Here is a 17786-nt window from a genome sequence, read left to right as displayed (position 1 = left end):
GACGCTGGGACTCAACCCGGGCATTTTGACCGCGCTTTTGCCATGGCCTTGTTATGAATAGCAGACGAGTATTGTTGTTATTTAGCGGCTTGCGGACAAAATCGCCTCTATTTGTTGTGTAGCAGACCGGCCTCGCATGTCTGATGAGACAGCTGACGCAAGTTTATAATTTTAAAATTTATAATTTTAATTAAAAATTAAAATTTATAAATTATAGCATCATAAATTATAAATTTAAAATTTTATAATTTTCTAATATAAAACAATGTTCTTTTGCACCAAATGCCCGCTCTTCTTCTGCATCACAAAGGACAGAAGATGTTTTGAAATTGCCCACAGAAAGTGAAGAAGCAAGCTAAAGTTTTTTTTTTTTTTTTGAGCAGACGAAGGCTCGCTTTTACGTTCTTTTTCACCATTTTACCTTAGAAGTTATTAAAAAAAAATTGCACACGAGTTTAAAAGCATTACCTGCGGCATGTAAATACATACGCGTTTGGTGAAAAAAGAACGGGTAGAATCCCAGTGTCCAATATATTGGACATCGCACTGAGCTGATACTATCAGGGCTATTCAAAAAACGTTTAACACTTTTCACCTTCATAACCATACTGACTTATTCTGAAAGTTAAAGAAAGATCTGTGCACCCAATGCATTCCCGGTCTCAGGAGGATAAATAACTTGAGTTACTGATATTCTAGTGGAAATCAAGACGAAGAAATGGGCATGGGCAGAGCATGCAGTACATAGAGATGACTACTGATGGTCGCATAGGGTAAAAAATCGGATTCCAAGGGAAAGAAAGCGTAGCAGGGGGCTGCAGAAAGTTAAATGGGTGGATGAGGTTAAGAAGTTCGCAGGGGTCAAGTGGATGCAGCTAGCATGGGATCGGGTTAATTGCAGGAATATGGGAGAGGCCTTCACCCTGCCGTGGGCATAGTCCGGCTGATGATGATGATGACCCCCAGTTTGGGTTACAGCAAAATAAAGGAGAAATGCTAGTTGGCCTCGTTTTATTGACAACGAGGCTGCTTTCTGTAGAAAGCCAGGCTCCTGTAAGCTAGGAAGGGTGAAGAGATGAAATTCGAACCAAGGTACAACTACCACCGGTCGTTGTTGACCTAGAGCAATGGTTATAAAGTAGTTTCCATCACTGATATGCGTCGGAACTTAAAGCATGTTACATACATTAGCTTTAGCCCTGCTGTGAAATGTACTTGAATAAATCTGTATGTGCGCTATCTGGAAAGCATTATGGCCTACTACGCAAGTTATATGTTAGGTTGCTAGATAAACATTATTTTTGTTCTAGAGCATAACCATGCCTGAAGAGTGCCTGGTCTGGTTCATGGGGCTTGATATTCCAAAGTGAGGGACGCCGCAGTGGAAAGCTTCAGATAATTTCGACCACCAAGTGCTCTTTAACGTGCACTGACATTGCACAGTACACAGACGCCTTGCTTTTTGCGTCCATTGAAAAGCGGTCGCCGCAGTCAGGATTGGACAAGTGTCCTTGGGGTTAGCAATCAAGTACTCTAATCCCTGCACCACTGTGGCGAAGCGCTTGAAATGAGCAGTTTCTTTTTTTTTAATTTAGAAGGTGCGCGAAGCTAGCTAAGGTACTTATTACACCAGGCTAATTTTTGCGCGATTTTTACCCCTACCGTAAAGAAGACAAAGAATAGAAAACGCTGCGGCATCGCCATCACCATTGCTTGTCTCCGGCGCCCATCTCTCGCGCTGAAGCTGTGCCCTGCGGCTGGCAATTCGACCCTGCTGTGCCCGAATTACTGGCAGCGCTAGACGTTCAACCCATCTATTAAATCCACATTTCACTACAGATATTTTCTGAGTGCAGTACTTGACCATGTGTCATGAAAGCCCCCTACTAAATTTCAGAGACTGGGAAAAAAGTGCATTCACTACAACAGTAATATCAGTAATGCTTCAAGCAATAAATACTCCTTTTGCTGCCAAATGGCAACACGGTGAAGAAAGGACAAAAATCTTTTTTTTCCATGAAGAAAAATTGGCTGGATATTTATTCACAATCCTCTTTGAGAGGCGCACATTTTCTTTTGTATTTTTTCAATTTCGAATGCGCACAGTAAACAAAGATCACCATTTCAAATTCTCAGAAGTGTGGAGTGGTGGATCTGATGTATGTTTAGAAGATATTTAGCGCAAGCAACGAGAAATGGACATATGTAATAACCTGTTACAGGTGCTACCAGAAACCTACTCTCTAATCATATGAAATTCATTTGTACTCAGTAATTTATACCATATACAACTTCTTCCATATAGTTACGGCTTTAGTAGTGAAGGTGGCCGCAACATTACAAGTATCAGATCAAGTTGGGCACCCAAAATCTGTGAAGTATAATAGGTTTTTGTTCATTCAATGTCATTCCAAACGAGCATCTCTAAGCACAATTCCGGTGATGTGCAACAGGTTCAATGCTAGCTCACCGACTGGTATAGACAGGTTGTTCTGCACCAGGACAAGGGCCACCTTGGTGTTCCTGCCCTGCAGGCTTGCCCTAATGGAAAGTGACAGAAGGTGACACCATGAAGACCAGCCGAGTTTGAAAAGAAAACGCGATATTGCAAACCACACACTCACTGGCTGTCAAACTGCATAGTCAGGCTCTTTAGCTGCACCAGCAAACCTCTGCATGTTACCCTGTTGTTCATAAACAGTGTCGTAGCATTTTGAACATAAAAAATGCTAGTGTTCCCCTCTTCCCAACGTAACTGAAAAGAGTGCTATTGGCTATTCACAACGCTTGAACTTCCTTACTGTAGCACAGGCATGGCCAGACTCATGCAGTTATTTTTTTATTTTCGAACCTTAATGAGCTACACAGTCACAAACCATGCTTCCATCAGTACCTAAATTTAAACGTCATGCTCAGCAGAACGAAGATGAGCAAGAGCTTTAGCAAGAACAGTTTGGCACCTGACGTATCTTCACTGAGCAAAGGCAGTGATCACCAGTCTGAGTTCAGTAATGCTCTGTTGGCAAGCATTTTTTGCAAGTCTCAAATAAGCACTATCACAACCTCTATATAAGTTTGCAATGCCACAACCATAAAAACATACCTGTTGTTAGTGAAACAACTGTGCTCATTGGCCTCAAGTCATTTGCATCTGAGTAGCAAGGTTGGAAAGTGATTAACTACCACTCTGGCATTCAAAAACTTCAAATTCAGCAAAAGCAACATATCAGATGATCGAGAATGCCTATATGTCAATTAAGCTTGCCCTGATGTTTGGTTTGACATCGCTTCCATATACCCATAAAAAAATGAGATTAAAATAGCCAACGTGACTGCACGTGGCATGGCGTAGACAACAAAACTACAAGCTTGATTACTGTCGGGAAAATGCTGCCCACAGCATAAAACACTGCACACTTCGAGAACTACAAAGACTCCACGTGACGGTCTTCTTGCAAACGCAGCAGTACACCCCTGCATGCCAAGCAAAAGATGCCAAGGAAACTACTACGCCTAGAAGTACAGGCCCAAGGTTGACATTGAGGGTCCACTGCACATCAAGCAGCAGCCTGTGCCGAAGTATTTTGGGAGGTGCCTGCAGTGACCTCTCACCCAAATCGTGTTGCTCCTTCACATTGCAGATGTGAAATGTGGGAGCTACGGCATCCACACGATTTCTGTGCCCGCATATCTTTGAAGAGTGACTGCAGCCTTGACCACTAATGTCCAAAACAGCATACAAGCATGTCACAGTATATGTGAAATAACTTGCTCCAGTCATCATCCCACATATAATACAATCAGCATTATCTGTGCAGTCATCCTTTTCCCAATGGAACTTTTTCCAGTACTAGCGCTACTGCGTCTGCCAGGATGGCAGATGAAAATGGGATGAGGAGTTCACTGTATGTGCTTTGCTAGGAAACAACGTCCTGCGCTTCACTTACGTGACGAACTGCTTTACAATAATTTCGTGTAGTGCAAGCATCTTCTTGGCCTTCGGAAAAGCTTTGTATTGCTCCCACCACCCCCAGCTGGCCTTAAGTGAGAAGATACAGCCAGACTCACCAGCATACTGTTGTCATGGATTAACATGATGATGGGGGGGGAGGTAAGTCACGGTGTGTACGCAGAGGACTCACACGTCTATGCAGGCTGGGCAAGACTAGCACTGCACTCAACAATTGCGTGTAGTGCAAGCATCTTCTTGGCCTTCGGAAAAGCTTTGTATTGCTCCCACCACCCCCAGCTGGCCTTAAGTGAGAAGATACAGCCAGATTCACCAGCATACTGTTGTCATGGATTAACATGATGATGGGGGGGGGAGGTAAGTCACGGTGTGTACGCAGATGACTCACACGTCTATGCAGGCTGGGCAAGACTAGCACTGCACTCAACTATGTCTTTGAAAATAAGCCCACCCAACTATTGTGAATGAACTTCAGCACAAATTATGCGGGAGCCTTGGTAACCCGTCCCATCAAATGTACATTGCTTGGCAGCCACAAGAGGGGTGCGCTGCTGGAAAAAGGCCCATTTAAAATAACCGCATAACTGATTCATACCCTGGCCAATGAATACACTGAACGACTTGTGGTATGTGATTTAAAGAGTAGCCAGCTAGCTCCAAAGTAGAATATCATTGAGCCGTTCTAAAGCATTCAAAGCCAAACATAACCAAGCACACATAAAGCCCAAAATTTTAAATTCTATGCTAACTGGAGAAGCACATGAAAAATTCCAATCATCACTGAACTCGATCAACATTGAGGTTTTCAATGATTGAAGCATCCAGTGTACACGGCTGTTTTGAATGACCACTGAGAAGTATCCTTTGTGTGCGTTAAATGACGTCGAATGTGGCGATGCCCGCTCTCGAATGTGCTTTAAAACTCGAGAGCACTTGAGGAAGCGGCTTTGAGCCAAGCAGGCTCTGACTCTATCGTACTTGAAAGCTGCCCTGTGACAACCTCGATCTGCAATCAGCTGAATGCAGATCGAGTTTATGACAATCAAAAGTGTTAAGGCCCGTTCACACTTGCAACTCGCAGAGGTCATGCGACCGTTTTGGTTGGAAAGTGACTGCCTCAAATGGTTGAAAAGCCACAATAACAGGCCGTTTGATCACTGCTTGATTTTCCAGCTTTGTGACTGCTGGTCGCAGATTGTTAAACCAATCAGCGACCCAGCTGATATGAACATAAGTTAGCTTTACTCTATGTGGTGAACAGTCAAGGTAGACAAATTGTGGAAAGCGACCCGCAAGTCGCATTTGCAAGTGTGAACATCGGTCGTGCTGCACGGCTCTGCAGTCGCATGCGACAGCCGGCTGCACGCCCTTCGCGACTCGCAAGTGTGAATAGACCTTAAGTGTGACACAGGTATAACTCTGCTCATGCACAGTGGGCACTAATTAGAGCTCTCATTTCAAGAATCAAATTTACTGGAACTGACACTTTAGCCATATTAATGTTCAAGTGTATTTTTGGTCCCCTCCAAGTTTCATCAGTCAAGAGCAGACCATATTTTCAGCTGAGAGCGCAGACAGCTGTTAGGCGGTCGATATTACCCCGCATCAATGAATGGGACTGAAAACAAGCCGGACACAGTCAGTGTAGTGCTCAAATCAAATTGTCAGCCATGCATCCTGTGTGCTGGGCTGGCCACTGCCTATGTGACCGCCACAAAAAGACTCCCTCACTACCAACGCTGTCTGCCAACTTGTGTGGCTTGAAACCCCAACTCACGCAAAACCATGGACAACACTCCGTCCTCGAGGATATTTGGAGGTCTGCATTCCGCGAAGGCTTTCGATTGCTGATGACCTCACAATACAAAACAGTGGCATTGGCACAACACCCCCCGCTTTCCAGCTCCTGGGAGTGCAGTGTTTTTTGATTTGACTGTTCTGACAAGTGACCGTCCTCAGCTGCTGCAGCTAGACAAACGAAACCACTGCCAACTGCGTACGTACTACATACTAGGGAGAGGATAAAAAAACACACCGAAGTGCTCGTATCCTGGCGGAGCAGTTGGCGCGCTTGTCGGCCCACTGGGGGTCATCCCAGTCCATGTCGAAGAAGAGGATGGCGGCGGCCGGCACCTGAGCAAGGTGCTTGTGCAGCCAGTTGCTCTTGAGCACGCCCCGCTCCTCGTACCACTCATACGAAGGGTGCTGCACGACAATGTGCACTACTGCACTGATACACTCAAATGAAAGGAAAGCAGTAGCTAGGCCGCAAACATAACGCGCATATACACAACAAATATAGATTTCAACTCATTATATTGCAATCTGACGGGCATACCTTGGGCTTCGGTTTGGGAAATACATGCTTTTCGGGAAGGATCACGAAGTTTAAAGGAGTTCTGTCTGGCCCGCGGTTGTTGGAAAACGCGTCCCAGATCGCCGCGTGGATGTTGTTTCCCGAAGGATCCAAGCCAACAAAAGCGACGAACGCTTTGGGGCGGCTCTTGAGCTCTTCGGGAGCCTCACCGATTTCCAGGGGCTTCATGATTCGTCCAACGATAAGCGCTCGTTCCCCTGTTTGTCGTTGCGCGCACTCACGAAAGCTGCACAAGTTCGCGCGGCACCATCGGCGAGGCAAGCACCTCGATCCGCGGCGCACGACGACGACGACGGAAACGAGCACTTGGCACGTTCGGGGCGCTCAGCTGAAGGTCTGCGGCGATTCCGAAGACACACGGGAGACCAAAATTAAGGCATCATGAAGAGTTTTCTTCCTGAAGCGCGAAAACACACCCCTCTCGACACGAAACTACTAAACTCGCGACCGGCTTTCACAAAGAAAAAGAGAGAAAAAAAAAAAAAAGACGCACAATGCAACTCTCGTTCTCAGTCCCCCAATGACTACGTTGCCGTCAGCTGACCACAATTAAACCGAAAGAAAAAGCCAACAAAACAAATGTTCCACTGCTTAACCTCGACACCCATTTCTTGTAATGGTCATGGCCGCTGTCATCTGTATTTTCGGTCGTTCGGAGGAAGGCGTTACCGTGTCGTCGCAACAGCTAGTTTAGCTCGCGGACGCCGCTGGACCTGTTAATTTTTCCAGCCCGGCTGCGGAGTCGCCGAGGCCATGACACGACATCGTCCCTGAACGGCGCCGATCGGCCGAATGCCATTGGAAGGCGATGCCACTGTTCAGAAGGAAACCAGGTAAGAACGGCGACCGCCCCGTGATCCCTTCCTGGCGAATTCGAAATTGTGAAACCTCAGATAGTGTCACGTATTTGCCAGCCCACAGCCGCGTCGGCCAGGACGTGCCGCGTGCGAACTTGACGGCGAGGCGGTTGACCGTGTGAAGTTATCAGATTCCGTAATTTAATTCCGCATCGCGAAACAATGTAGACAGCCTCTGCGGTGTGCGAAGTTTGAAAGTCACGACTTCTCCGACCGTCTCATCACGACGAAACGCGGCAGCTACCTGTGGTAGAAAGCCGGCGCGTCTTAAGTTTTGTTTTCATCTTCTTTAAGGATTAGTAGATGGCGGCAAAGCACGCGTATCCTCCGTTTTTATTTTTTTTTTTTCGGCTTTCCCAAAGCGGTCCTTGACAAGGTAATCCCGGCGCGCTTCATGTTTAATTGCCTCGTTCGCGTTGCGTTGGGATCAGGCACGCTATGGAAGGATTCCGCAGACGCGAGTCGTAGTCGTGTGCTGCTTGTGACAGCACGTTTGTTTTGACGGCCGCGGTGTTTTGGTGCGCGAGGTCGCATTGGGGGTACACGCAGGTGTAAACATTTCCTCCATGCGTCCGGCCTCCAACCTTGTGACACACATCGCGCTGTTGCAATGAGTCGCATGGAGCACGGAATTCGTGGTCCGCGAGTGGAAGGAGCGAGATGTGCAGCGCGCCGTTGCTCCGTCGCGAGCACGTTTCCCTACTCGCCTCAACATTTCATTGGAATCCCTAATACACGTTCGAGTGCGCGAGGAAGAGATACGGAGTGGCGTCTGTAATTCCGTAGCTTAATCGAACATTTTGCCTGTTATTTTGGCGTTATGAATCAGTCGTTTGTGCCAAGGTCTGGATAAAAGCTGTCGCTGACATCAAAAGCGCTCGGCGTTATTGCCCGCTTTCAGAAGGTGTCATGTATCCATCTACGCGTGACTCTTATCGCTGGAAGAAATCGAGCCTGAGCCTGCAAAAGCATGTTTCAGCTGAAAATTTCTGCAGTCGCCATCAGGAAAATTCTGAGGTCTGGGCATGAAAGTTTTATGTATTGTTATGCTGTGGCAGAGGTATATGAACATATTCTTGCATTTCGTTTAAGCTGTCGCGTTTCAACAGAGTCGAAACGTGAAAGGTGGCTGTGTGATGTCGATGCACGTTAAAAATCCTCAGGGGGCCTAAATAAATCTGGTCAGGATTTCCTGAGACCTCCACTACACCATCCATCATAGCCTGAGTCACTTTGGGACGTTAGATTTAAACCAAACATGCGCTCCGCCAGGGTGGCGCAGCGGTTACGGCGCTCAACTACTCTACCCAAGGATGCGGGATCGAATCCCGTTCTCAGCGACCGCTTTTCGATGGGGGCGAAAAGCAAGGTGCCCATGTGCTGTGCGATGTCAGTGCACGTTAAAGAACCCCAGGTGGTCGAAATTTCTGGAGTCCCCCACTACGGTGTCTCTCGTAGCCTGAGTTGCTTTGGGACGTTAAACCCCACTAACCAAACTAAACCAAACCAAACATACTTTTTTCAAGGTCATACAGCATGAATTGCAATAAAAATACTGATCAAAATTCTTCCTTTCACTGAACTATGGCGAGACGAAGAGATTAGTAACATCGCTCAAACCATATTAAAAAAAAATTCTCTCACAAAAAAGGTAAACTGAAAGTTGGGTACACGCAAAGCCTTCTGGTATTGTCTAGTCTCTCTAGCTCCTTCTAATTTCTGAAAGCCAAGAATCGAAGTGACGGTAGTTTTCTGGCCCTCGGCTAATGTCACAGTGTGTCACTGCGAATAATTGCAACATACGGTAAGTATTCAAAAGGCCAATGACAGAGCCAGGGGGTAAGTGCTTTGCGTGCTCCGGTTTGATGAGAGCAATAGTACGAATTTGAACTTGCTTTTCAGGATCGTAGAGAATCTTGTTTAAAACCAGCTCCTTTTGAAGGACTTGGGGTAAGTAGGCTATGGCGAACTAATAATTTTATAGGCATTATGATAATTTTTTAGGAGCAAAGCTAAACTGATCACACTTTTTTTTTTTAGCAAACAATATCTACATTTGAAGTTTTGGAACTAGTACTAATATACTGAATGACCTCTGGAAGACAGAAAACTGGGCGAGTTGGTTTGCATTCAAATGAGACATGATTTAACAGCGCCATACTGTCTTCTACCCTGCCTGTCTGTGTTGTTTGCGCTGTTAAACCATTCCTCATTTGTACTGAATGACTATTTTCACTGGGGCCCTCTTAATTTGCTTGCCATGGAGTCTTATTGGCTGTTGAGCCAAAGGCTGTGCAATCGCTTTCTTTTGGCCACCTTTTCTTTTTCCCCTCGTAATTTACTTGTTGCCTTTGGAGATTACACCTCGCATACCCTTCATATCTCCTTGAAGTATTTAAAGATAGCTTGTTTTCACTGAATTTGGTTCACTTGTTTTTTATCGAATATTCAAACTGTCTTTGGAGGGCAACTGCAGGAACAAGAAAGCTAAAAGGATCATCTTATGGGAGGTGCTTCTACGAGGTGTGAAAAGCCATTCGCAAAATAAGGGGTGTATATTACAGAGGTTGCTATTCAGGGCTGAGTCAGGTGTTGCATTATGTTTGCTTTTAGTGCGAACATGCTATTAGGCTAATAGAATGAATTTGGCCAGTGTCTGAGCTTTGGCAAAGTCTATGGCGAAAAAATATATAAATATAAGCAGACCAGATTGAAACCCAGGAATTTCTTGGAGCAACTTAATATGGAACCTCGTAGCAATCGCTGCAGCCAGTTGTCCTATTTATTTTACTGTCACACTGTTTTACTTTCGCAGCAGGCAACAGTATCAGATGCATGTAAAGGGACATCTGATCTATACACTCAGTGAGAAAAATATATATATTGTAGGATCGGGGATTTATTGAGGTATTGGGACGCAATTGAGAAGCATGTCAGGAACAGTCCGCGTACCAGCAGGTCCAGCGCACACACCGATAACAATATCACTGGGGACAGCGCATGGAAACTTCTTCTTTATCTTCGCACGCACATCTTCATCTTTACAAGGGCCCCTAAGGAGAAGAGGAGCCACCCTGGCGACGTACGGCATAGGCAAAAGGGCAGAGTTGTAATATAGTTTAAGGCGCTGGACATGAATAGTTTCGCAGCCTCGTCAACGGAGATCAGGTGAGGGCGTCAGGGGTTCCACAGTGTAATTGACAGGACCAGGATACGATAGGGGCCGTGATACTCGGAAATAAATTTTGAAGATAGTCCGGGAGTACCTGATGGAATCCAGAGCCACACAAGACTGCCAGAAAAGAATTGCGGTGTCGTCTGATGGTTTTCGTGGCGGGATTTCTGGTGGGACTGGGTTTCAGTTGTGAGAGACTGGGCAATTTGGCGGCACTCGATCCTCTGCGTGTCGGGCAGCTTCAGAAGCAGCGGTGTACTCAGATGTGTCTGGTTGGCACGGAAGAATGGGATCTAGTGGAGCAAAAGGGGGACGGCCGTAAAGAAGATAGAACGGAGAGAAACCGGTAGTTGACGGTGTAGCAGTATTGTATGTGTATGCCACATATGAAAAGATGAGATCCCAGTCAGAGTGGTCAGAGGAGACGTACTTAGAAAGCATGTCACCGAGGGTACGGTTAAAGCGTTTAGTGAGTTTGGTAGTTTGTGGATGATAGGCAATAGAGGTTTGGTGATGTATGGGGCACTTGTGCAGGAGAGCTTTAACAACGTCAGATAAAAACACACGTCCTCTGTCACTGAGTAGTTCACGTGGTGCGCCGTGGCAAAGGATGAATCTGTCGTGTGCCAGGGATTGCGTGGCCTTGGAGCTGGTCGAATAAACTGCACAGGTTCTCGAGCAGGACCAAGAGGTGGCTGATCGTAGGCAGGTTGTGGCGGAGCATATGTAGATGGCGGTCGGGCAGCAACAGCCACATATGTCAACGGGGCTGCAACAGGCATGGATTGAGGGGCTGGAGGAAAGGATTCAGCTACCTGTTCTTGAATAATCTGGCACAGACAGGGAGCTAGGTATGATGAAGGCTTTTCATGGCAGAACATAAGGGAGAGCTGTCGAGCAATTTATTCCCAAATGAAGCTCTTAATTTGTGGCAGGAGCGCAGAATGTTCACCTCCTCTGTCAGGCCAGTAAGCGACTCAGTGTTCATAGTGTTCACGCGAGTTATGACCTTTTGTTTGCGCAGCTTATCAAAACTTTGACACAGTGTGACAACTTCTGCGACATTGCGGATATCTCGAGCAGTCAGCATCTGAAAGGCATCATCATCAATGCCTTGCAGAATGAGTCAGCATCTGAAAGGCATCATCATCAATGCCTTGCAGAATGTGCTTGATCCTGTTGACCTCTGACATCTGTGCGTCCCCGCGCTAACACAAGTCGATGACGTCCTCGATATAACTCGTGAAATTCTCGCCAACCTGATAAGACCACGCACGCAAGCGCTGTTCAGCGCGAAGTTTCCTCAATGCCGGACGGCCGAAAACTTCAGAGAAGCTGGCTTTGAACACGGACTATGATGGAATGTCCGTTTCATGGTCCCGAAACTGTAGATTTGCAACGCCTTTGAGATAGAAAATCACGTTGCTTAGCTTAGTTTCCGCATCCCATTTGTTGTAAGCGCTCACCCGCTCATAGGATGTGAGCCAGTCCTTGACGTCATGGTCGTCGGTACCGCTGAAGATGGCGGGGTCTCGCTGGCGGAGGGAGCCGGGACAGATGATGGCCGAGCCAACTTGTACGGCTTGGTGGTTGCAGTCTTCAGGCATCGCAGTAGGTGGTAACGTGTGACTGCGGAGTTCCAGGGCAAGAGGCAGCTCCACCAAATGTAGGATGGGAGTTTATTGAGGTACTGGGACGCGATCGAGAGGCACGTCAAGAACAGTCCGCGTACCGGCAGGTCCAGCGCACACACCGTTAGCGATGCACTGGTGAGAGCGCACGGAAGCTTCTTTATCTTCGCACGCACATCTTCATCTTTGCAATATATTCATGCCACATGTAAACACACAATGCAGATTGACGATACACACCACTTTGCTGGAAAAACAAACTAACACAAGAGAGAAAGTGTGACAACCCATCGGTGAAAGTAAAATGTAAGATGAATTGGTGCCTAACAGGGATTACATGACAACATAAGTCGTAAAGAAAAAAACGAAGAAAATGAGGACTGCATTGGCATGGATGCAGGTGGCGCAGGATTGGGTTAATTGAAGGGATATTGGAGAGGAAAGCCTTTATCCACAGTGGCTGTAGTCTGGCTGGTGGCGATATATTCCAGTGTATAAAGTTATCGTGGCTCACCATGTTGTTCTTATGCTGAACCAGAATTGGCATGTTTGATTCCTGGTCATGGCGTCCTTGTTAGAATGGGCCGCACAGGAAAAAAAAAAAATAAGTATCTGTACTGAGGTTTCGGTGCATGGTGGTCTAAAGTAATGAGCCCACCACTACAAGCATGCCATGTAACCATGGTGTAATGTTGGCACAATTTTTTCCAAATTGAAGTTGCCCTGTGTGCGGCATTGTGATGACAGAGAATCACAGCTTCCAGGTGGTTATCACAGAGTCTGCCAAAAGGAGCAAGAAATCAAAACTGTTAGTGAGAGCAACCAAAGGCACAAAAAGACATTGTAATCACTCAGGAACAACAATAAAGAGTATGAAAAGCCAAAAAAACTTAAGTCTTGTAGACAGAAACAATAATTCTCTCTGGAGAATGGACACCGAGGGCTAAATTTTTTAGCAATTCCTGCCGAGATAGGCTGTAAGCTTTGCAACAATACACTGTGTAAAAACACTGCACTGAATCCAGATGGTGAAAGTGATTTGTTGGCGGGCTTGCTGGACTCTCCTGGCCATGCCGGTAGAGAAGCAATGATAGCCCTCTGCTGCTGACGTCACATGCACAGCATGATCAGAGGTCTTCAATATTATCACTTAACCTTCCATAAGGGTCTTTGTGTATTAAAAAATGGTGCTCCAAGTTGGCCATAAATTGGGTGTTTACAAAGATTGAGGTGACACCTATGATCATCAAAGTAAACTGTGTCCAAGCTACAAGCTTTGAGATTTTTGATAAATGCACCGCTGCCTGACAACAAAATCGCCTAAACAGATAAATTATCAAATATTAATGGACAAAGCAGCGCCACTGTTAAATGAGATAATAGGCACAAGAAAAACTATTTTTGGGGGTAATAGTGAGAATAGGAGGTAGCTACTATTGGAAACTTCTAGATGGTGCCACCATCCTTACGCATTCAGAGAGTGACTATTAAAACTAATCGGTTTTCGAAGCGGATTTTCTCAACTAGCATGATTGAAAGCTCTGCCGCATGATGTTGTGTGTGCTGTCGGGGAGAGGCCCAGCTCTGTAGGTTGATGCGAGGCGAGAAAGCAGGAATTTTAAAAATGTCTCGTAAGTTGTTAGCTTGCTTTTGAGGTCTTTGATGCATCATGGACGCTGAATAGCTTGTACTCAACGGTTACCTCAAGCATTATCTCCAAGGACTTCAAGGGAGGCTTCAGTGGATTGCATTGTGTTCCCAGTTTAAGGGTCGCTTGCACATTTAGTTTAAAACGTAAGGGCCTGATACCAGCTTTCGCAGCAGGTATCTGTTGTGGATGTGAAACTGCATGTTATGCTACTGCAGTCTGTTTCGTTTGAACACAGCATGTCAGTAAGCTAGTGAGCAAAGTATGTTAGAGGCATCAAATTTGTGGCTCACATATTTTTCTTTGCTCAGAGCATCGGTTAGCCTGAATGGTAAAGCATTTTTCACGAATATGCAATGTATAGTCTGCAGCGCCTTCACCGTGCACATAATTTTTGTCAATTTTTTTAATTTTTCATCAGTGATCCACAACATGCAACGTGAAACGTGGGCTGAGAGAATGGTATTTCTTCGCGTATTGGTGGTCTTTAATGACAGATTTTAAGTGAACGGGATTGCCAAGGGTCACCCCTTAGGATGGAAGGCCATGCCATCTGTTTGCTGTTCTAAGAAAAAAATGCTGATTATCACAGTATGAGATTGCTCCTGGTAGACACGTCATTAGGGTGGGCATTGCTAGAGTGGGCGTCTCTCAGCAACTGAGGGCTCACTGCAGTGGCACCTTGCTGCCGCACGGGCCTTTCCATGTGCCGGGTGTGCTGCATCGGTGGATAGCTGTGTGTGTAGGCTGGGGAATGTATTTCCAAAGCCCAGTTTGCACATAGAGTTGGTGCTACTCAGAGCAGGTTCTGAAAGTTGGCCAAGTTGAAATTTTTGTGCTGTTAAACTCAAATCATTTTAAAGTGTCACTTGCTTTTATTACCTGCCTGTGTGCCTCCCCGTGCAGAGAAAACCTTTGAGGGTAACTCCATCTACGTTTTTTTTTTTCGTAGTAAGAATTGATTGCTTGATAGGCCTTTTCTGGCTGTGTTGATGCTGTATTTGCTGCTGAAGAAATTAGACTTGGAAGTAGAAATATTTTTTTTTCCTGTCCACCAGTTAAAACTCTTGATGTCAATGCCAGAAGGGACACTGTCATCACTGTTTTTGACATGACAGTGTATCCTGCTCTCGCAGATCCACTCACTGGAAAGTGCACTTTACGTCACTGCTATCTGGCTGTGAAAGGAGTGGAGGGGGGGTTGTTCCTGAATTTTTTTCTTTTACTCGTAGCAGCTTATAAGAAGCTATGTTTTCGGTGAAAGTAACCTTTTTGTCTTCATAAGGGAGCAGCGCAGTCTGTTGACGCTGGCCAGCTTCAATCTTTTCTTAGTGCCCCACTAAATATGGCACCTCTGCAATTCTTTTCCCTCGCCTGTGTTGCAGCAGACAAGCAACAGGAGGTGAGCAATGGTCCAGGTGCCGAGGTGGCTGGTCGAGGGCAGCTGGTGAGGCATGGCTCCCAGGCGAGTGTCCACTCCAATGGGGCTGCTGCAGCCACATTGGTCGACGCCAGCATGCTTGGGGATGCAGTGCCTCCCCCACCGTCTCCGCTCCAATCGGGTGAGCATGCACGCTGCTCTGCATGGCCACCATTTCTGGGGTGCACAATGAGCTCATTGCAGGCGGAGGCAGTGAAGGGTCACTGCTGAACAGGACGGTCAGGATTCAGGACTACTCTGTGACGTGAAAAGAGCTACCTACCAAGAGGGATTCAATATTGTTATGAGCATGTTCGGCCTTTGCCGAGAACCATACTGGCTCGACGGACGCCTCGAGGCTGAACTCCGAAGAAAAAAGACACAGGTAGCACACCGCATTCAACTGCACACACATGCCAGCACTACTCGTGCCGTGCCGCCTTTTTGTTCACACGATTTGTGGCGCTGCTTTAGGGTGGTGCCACTTGAAATGGCTGTGTGAAAACAAAGCTAACAAAACAAAACTGCTACAAGTGGTATTCTGTGATGTGCAAATAGCTCTTAACCAATTGGGATTCAGTATTACTCTGTGATGTGAAAATAGCTCCCAACCAATCGGGATTCACAGGCACTCTTTGATGTTCAAACAGCTCGATACCTGGTAAGGTTATAGTCCATTCAAGGCCTGAATTAATTATGCTTAATGTATTGACGCTCATTCTTTTCAATCCCATTTTGTCTATTTCATTGGCTCAAGCTGCACCACGAGGCCATTATCCCTTCAGTTTTTATGAGTAGAAACATGGAAATTCCTTAACTAGTTCTATCGTTCTCATTGGTTTATAGGTGTTCCTTAACAGTTTGACCAACTTACAGTAAAAATGGAAAAGTCATATCAGCAAAGGCCACTGTTGGGTACCATCCTTCCTGGTAGACAATCTGCAAAGTTTTCTCATTACAGAAGCGATACGGTATGCTAACAATCTTCACCCGTTATCGGATCAACATTGCTACAGAGATGAAGTTACACCTGACCTCAACCCCTTCATGCCTTGGTCACTTTCCTGCCAAAACAAAATGTTTTTTAAAATAAAAACAAAGTGAGCACTTCAGAGTGAGGCTCCTTTTTTAGCACAACAGTTTTAAAGGGGACGTTATGATGAAAATCCGACGTCGGTGTCGGCGTTCTGAACGAAAAATCATGGCCTAGGCGCTGACAGGGGGTAGCTGGTAGCTGACATGGTTGAATCAGAATCAGAATTTATTCAACGCAATGACTGAATACAAAGATGGTAAATACAGGAGGAGGTCCCAAAGCCAATGGCTGCACAGGGGACCTCCTATTACAAGCATGCAAAACAAAAATGATTAAGTACAAACAACAGCGGGTGAAAACTGCAGCTGGTATGTAATATAAATGTAGAACACACAGAAATACAGGATGGCGTAGCATTGATTCTTCAATGGCCTGTGCTACATGATATCAGGAAGCTGTGAGCAGCTGCCACCTCTGGTTGCTCATGTGAGGAGGAAAGGTAGGGATCAGAATCAACTTTCCAGTGTTCTTGGATGCCAAGTCAGACACACTACTCCTAGGCCACACAGGCACACTCTTGGGGCTCGGTTAAAGTGAGGCTTTGCATGTCAGATTGTAGCCTAGGCTATCGCTTCATACTTTTAAAGTATCCCTCATAATTTTATTGCTGAAAGTTATCAAATTTTTCTAGATGTTTATGCTAGATTTTTGTAGGCTTATCAGTGGAATAGAAATATTAGAAATATGGAATAGAAGTTACTGGTATTTTTCTAATCATATTTTTCCTAGTGGGGTACACTCAGTAAAACAAATTTGTTTAATCCTTGCTATGCCTAAATTATCCCACTGCAGAAATGCGTGCGTGCTGGCCCGTGTTCTGTTGGCATAAATAAAGTACAGACTGGGAGGAAACTTAGTTTTAATCTAAACACCTGTGCTCCTGTGCTGTCGCAAAGAACAGCGAGTAGCGGCATGTGATAATGAAGTAACGCACATAGTTCATGCTGGTTACATCGACATATCATGCAAAGATGTAGTCAATACAAGATGTACACCTTCCCAATTTTTTAACGGTATCATGCGAGTGTTGGCCGTTCGCTTGATCACCGCCCTATGACGGAACGAACCACCATGCTCGATGAGAGTTGCCACATGCGCACAAAGACCAGGCCACGATGACCGTCGTCTGCTAAGCTGTTCCAAGAGCTGTGCGCAGTTGACCCTTTTCTTCGCTAACCGCACTACCTGGCATTCCAGCCGCTAACCCAGCAAAGCGGGTAAGAGAGATTGCTGATATACTAGCTATTTAAGCACTCCTCAAGCAAATCTCACTATCTGCATTTCACGCTTATCAAAATTATGGGCCACAGCCATATGCGCAAACAACCGCATACAATCGATCATACAACTGCAAACGAAAAATCGATCGCAAAGTTTGTTTGAGAAACACTGAGTGCTCTGGTTGCAGCTTGGTGGCACGAGGCATCTCCTGAATATCGGGGGCGCATGCCAGCAATATTACGATTAAAGAAAAAGGTAAGGGGCTGCGCACAGCTCCTAGAACAGCCTAGTAGGCGACGGTTACTGTGGCCTGGTCTTAGTGGGCATGAGGCAAATCTCGGCGAGTTTGCAGGTTCGTTTCGTCACAGGGCGCTGATCAAGTGAACAGTTG

At 45.9% G+C, this 17786-nt stretch overlaps 2 protein-coding genes across 4 annotated transcripts in view; one reads left to right on the top strand and one right to left on the bottom strand.

The window, feature by feature from the left end:
• The window catches only part of gry (trafficking protein particle complex subunit 11 gry), a 128821-nt gene extending 122010 nt beyond the window's left edge, over nucleotides 1-6811 (bottom strand). For both annotated transcript variants that reach the window (XM_084597496.1, XM_084597497.1), the window contains exons 1-3: nucleotides 6309-6811; nucleotides 6006-6175; nucleotides 2471-2541 (exon numbers count right to left, since the gene is read on the bottom strand). In XM_084597496.1, the coding sequence (XP_084453622.1) occupies nucleotides 2471-2541; nucleotides 6006-6175; nucleotides 6309-6515 (448 nt within the window). In that variant the 5' untranslated portion in view covers nucleotides 6516-6811. The remainder of the gene's footprint in view (nucleotides 1-2470; nucleotides 2542-6005; nucleotides 6176-6308) is intronic.
• A 120-nt stretch (nucleotides 6812-6931) lies between these two features.
• Nucleotides 6932-17786, top strand: part of pkaap (A-kinase anchoring protein pkaap) — a 66432-nt gene continuing 55577 nt past the window's right edge. The window contains exons 1-2 of one of the 2 annotated variants that reach the window (XM_084597494.1): nucleotides 6932-7180; nucleotides 15047-15220. In XM_084597494.1, the coding sequence (XP_084453620.1) occupies nucleotides 7156-7180; nucleotides 15047-15220 (199 nt within the window). In that variant the 5' untranslated portion in view covers nucleotides 6932-7155. Of the gene's footprint in view, nucleotides 7181-15043; nucleotides 15221-17786 lie in introns of both variants that reach the window. The other variant, XM_084597493.1, reaches the window with a different exon arrangement.

This window comes from Amblyomma maculatum, chromosome 3 (assembly GCF_055883805.1).
Source record: "Amblyomma maculatum isolate TAMU_Amacu chromosome 3, ASM5588380v1, whole genome shotgun sequence".
In the NCBI taxonomy this organism is placed as follows: domain Eukaryota; kingdom Metazoa; phylum Arthropoda; class Arachnida; order Ixodida; family Ixodidae; genus Amblyomma; species Amblyomma maculatum.
This window is presented reverse-complemented; position numbering and strand designations above follow the sequence as displayed.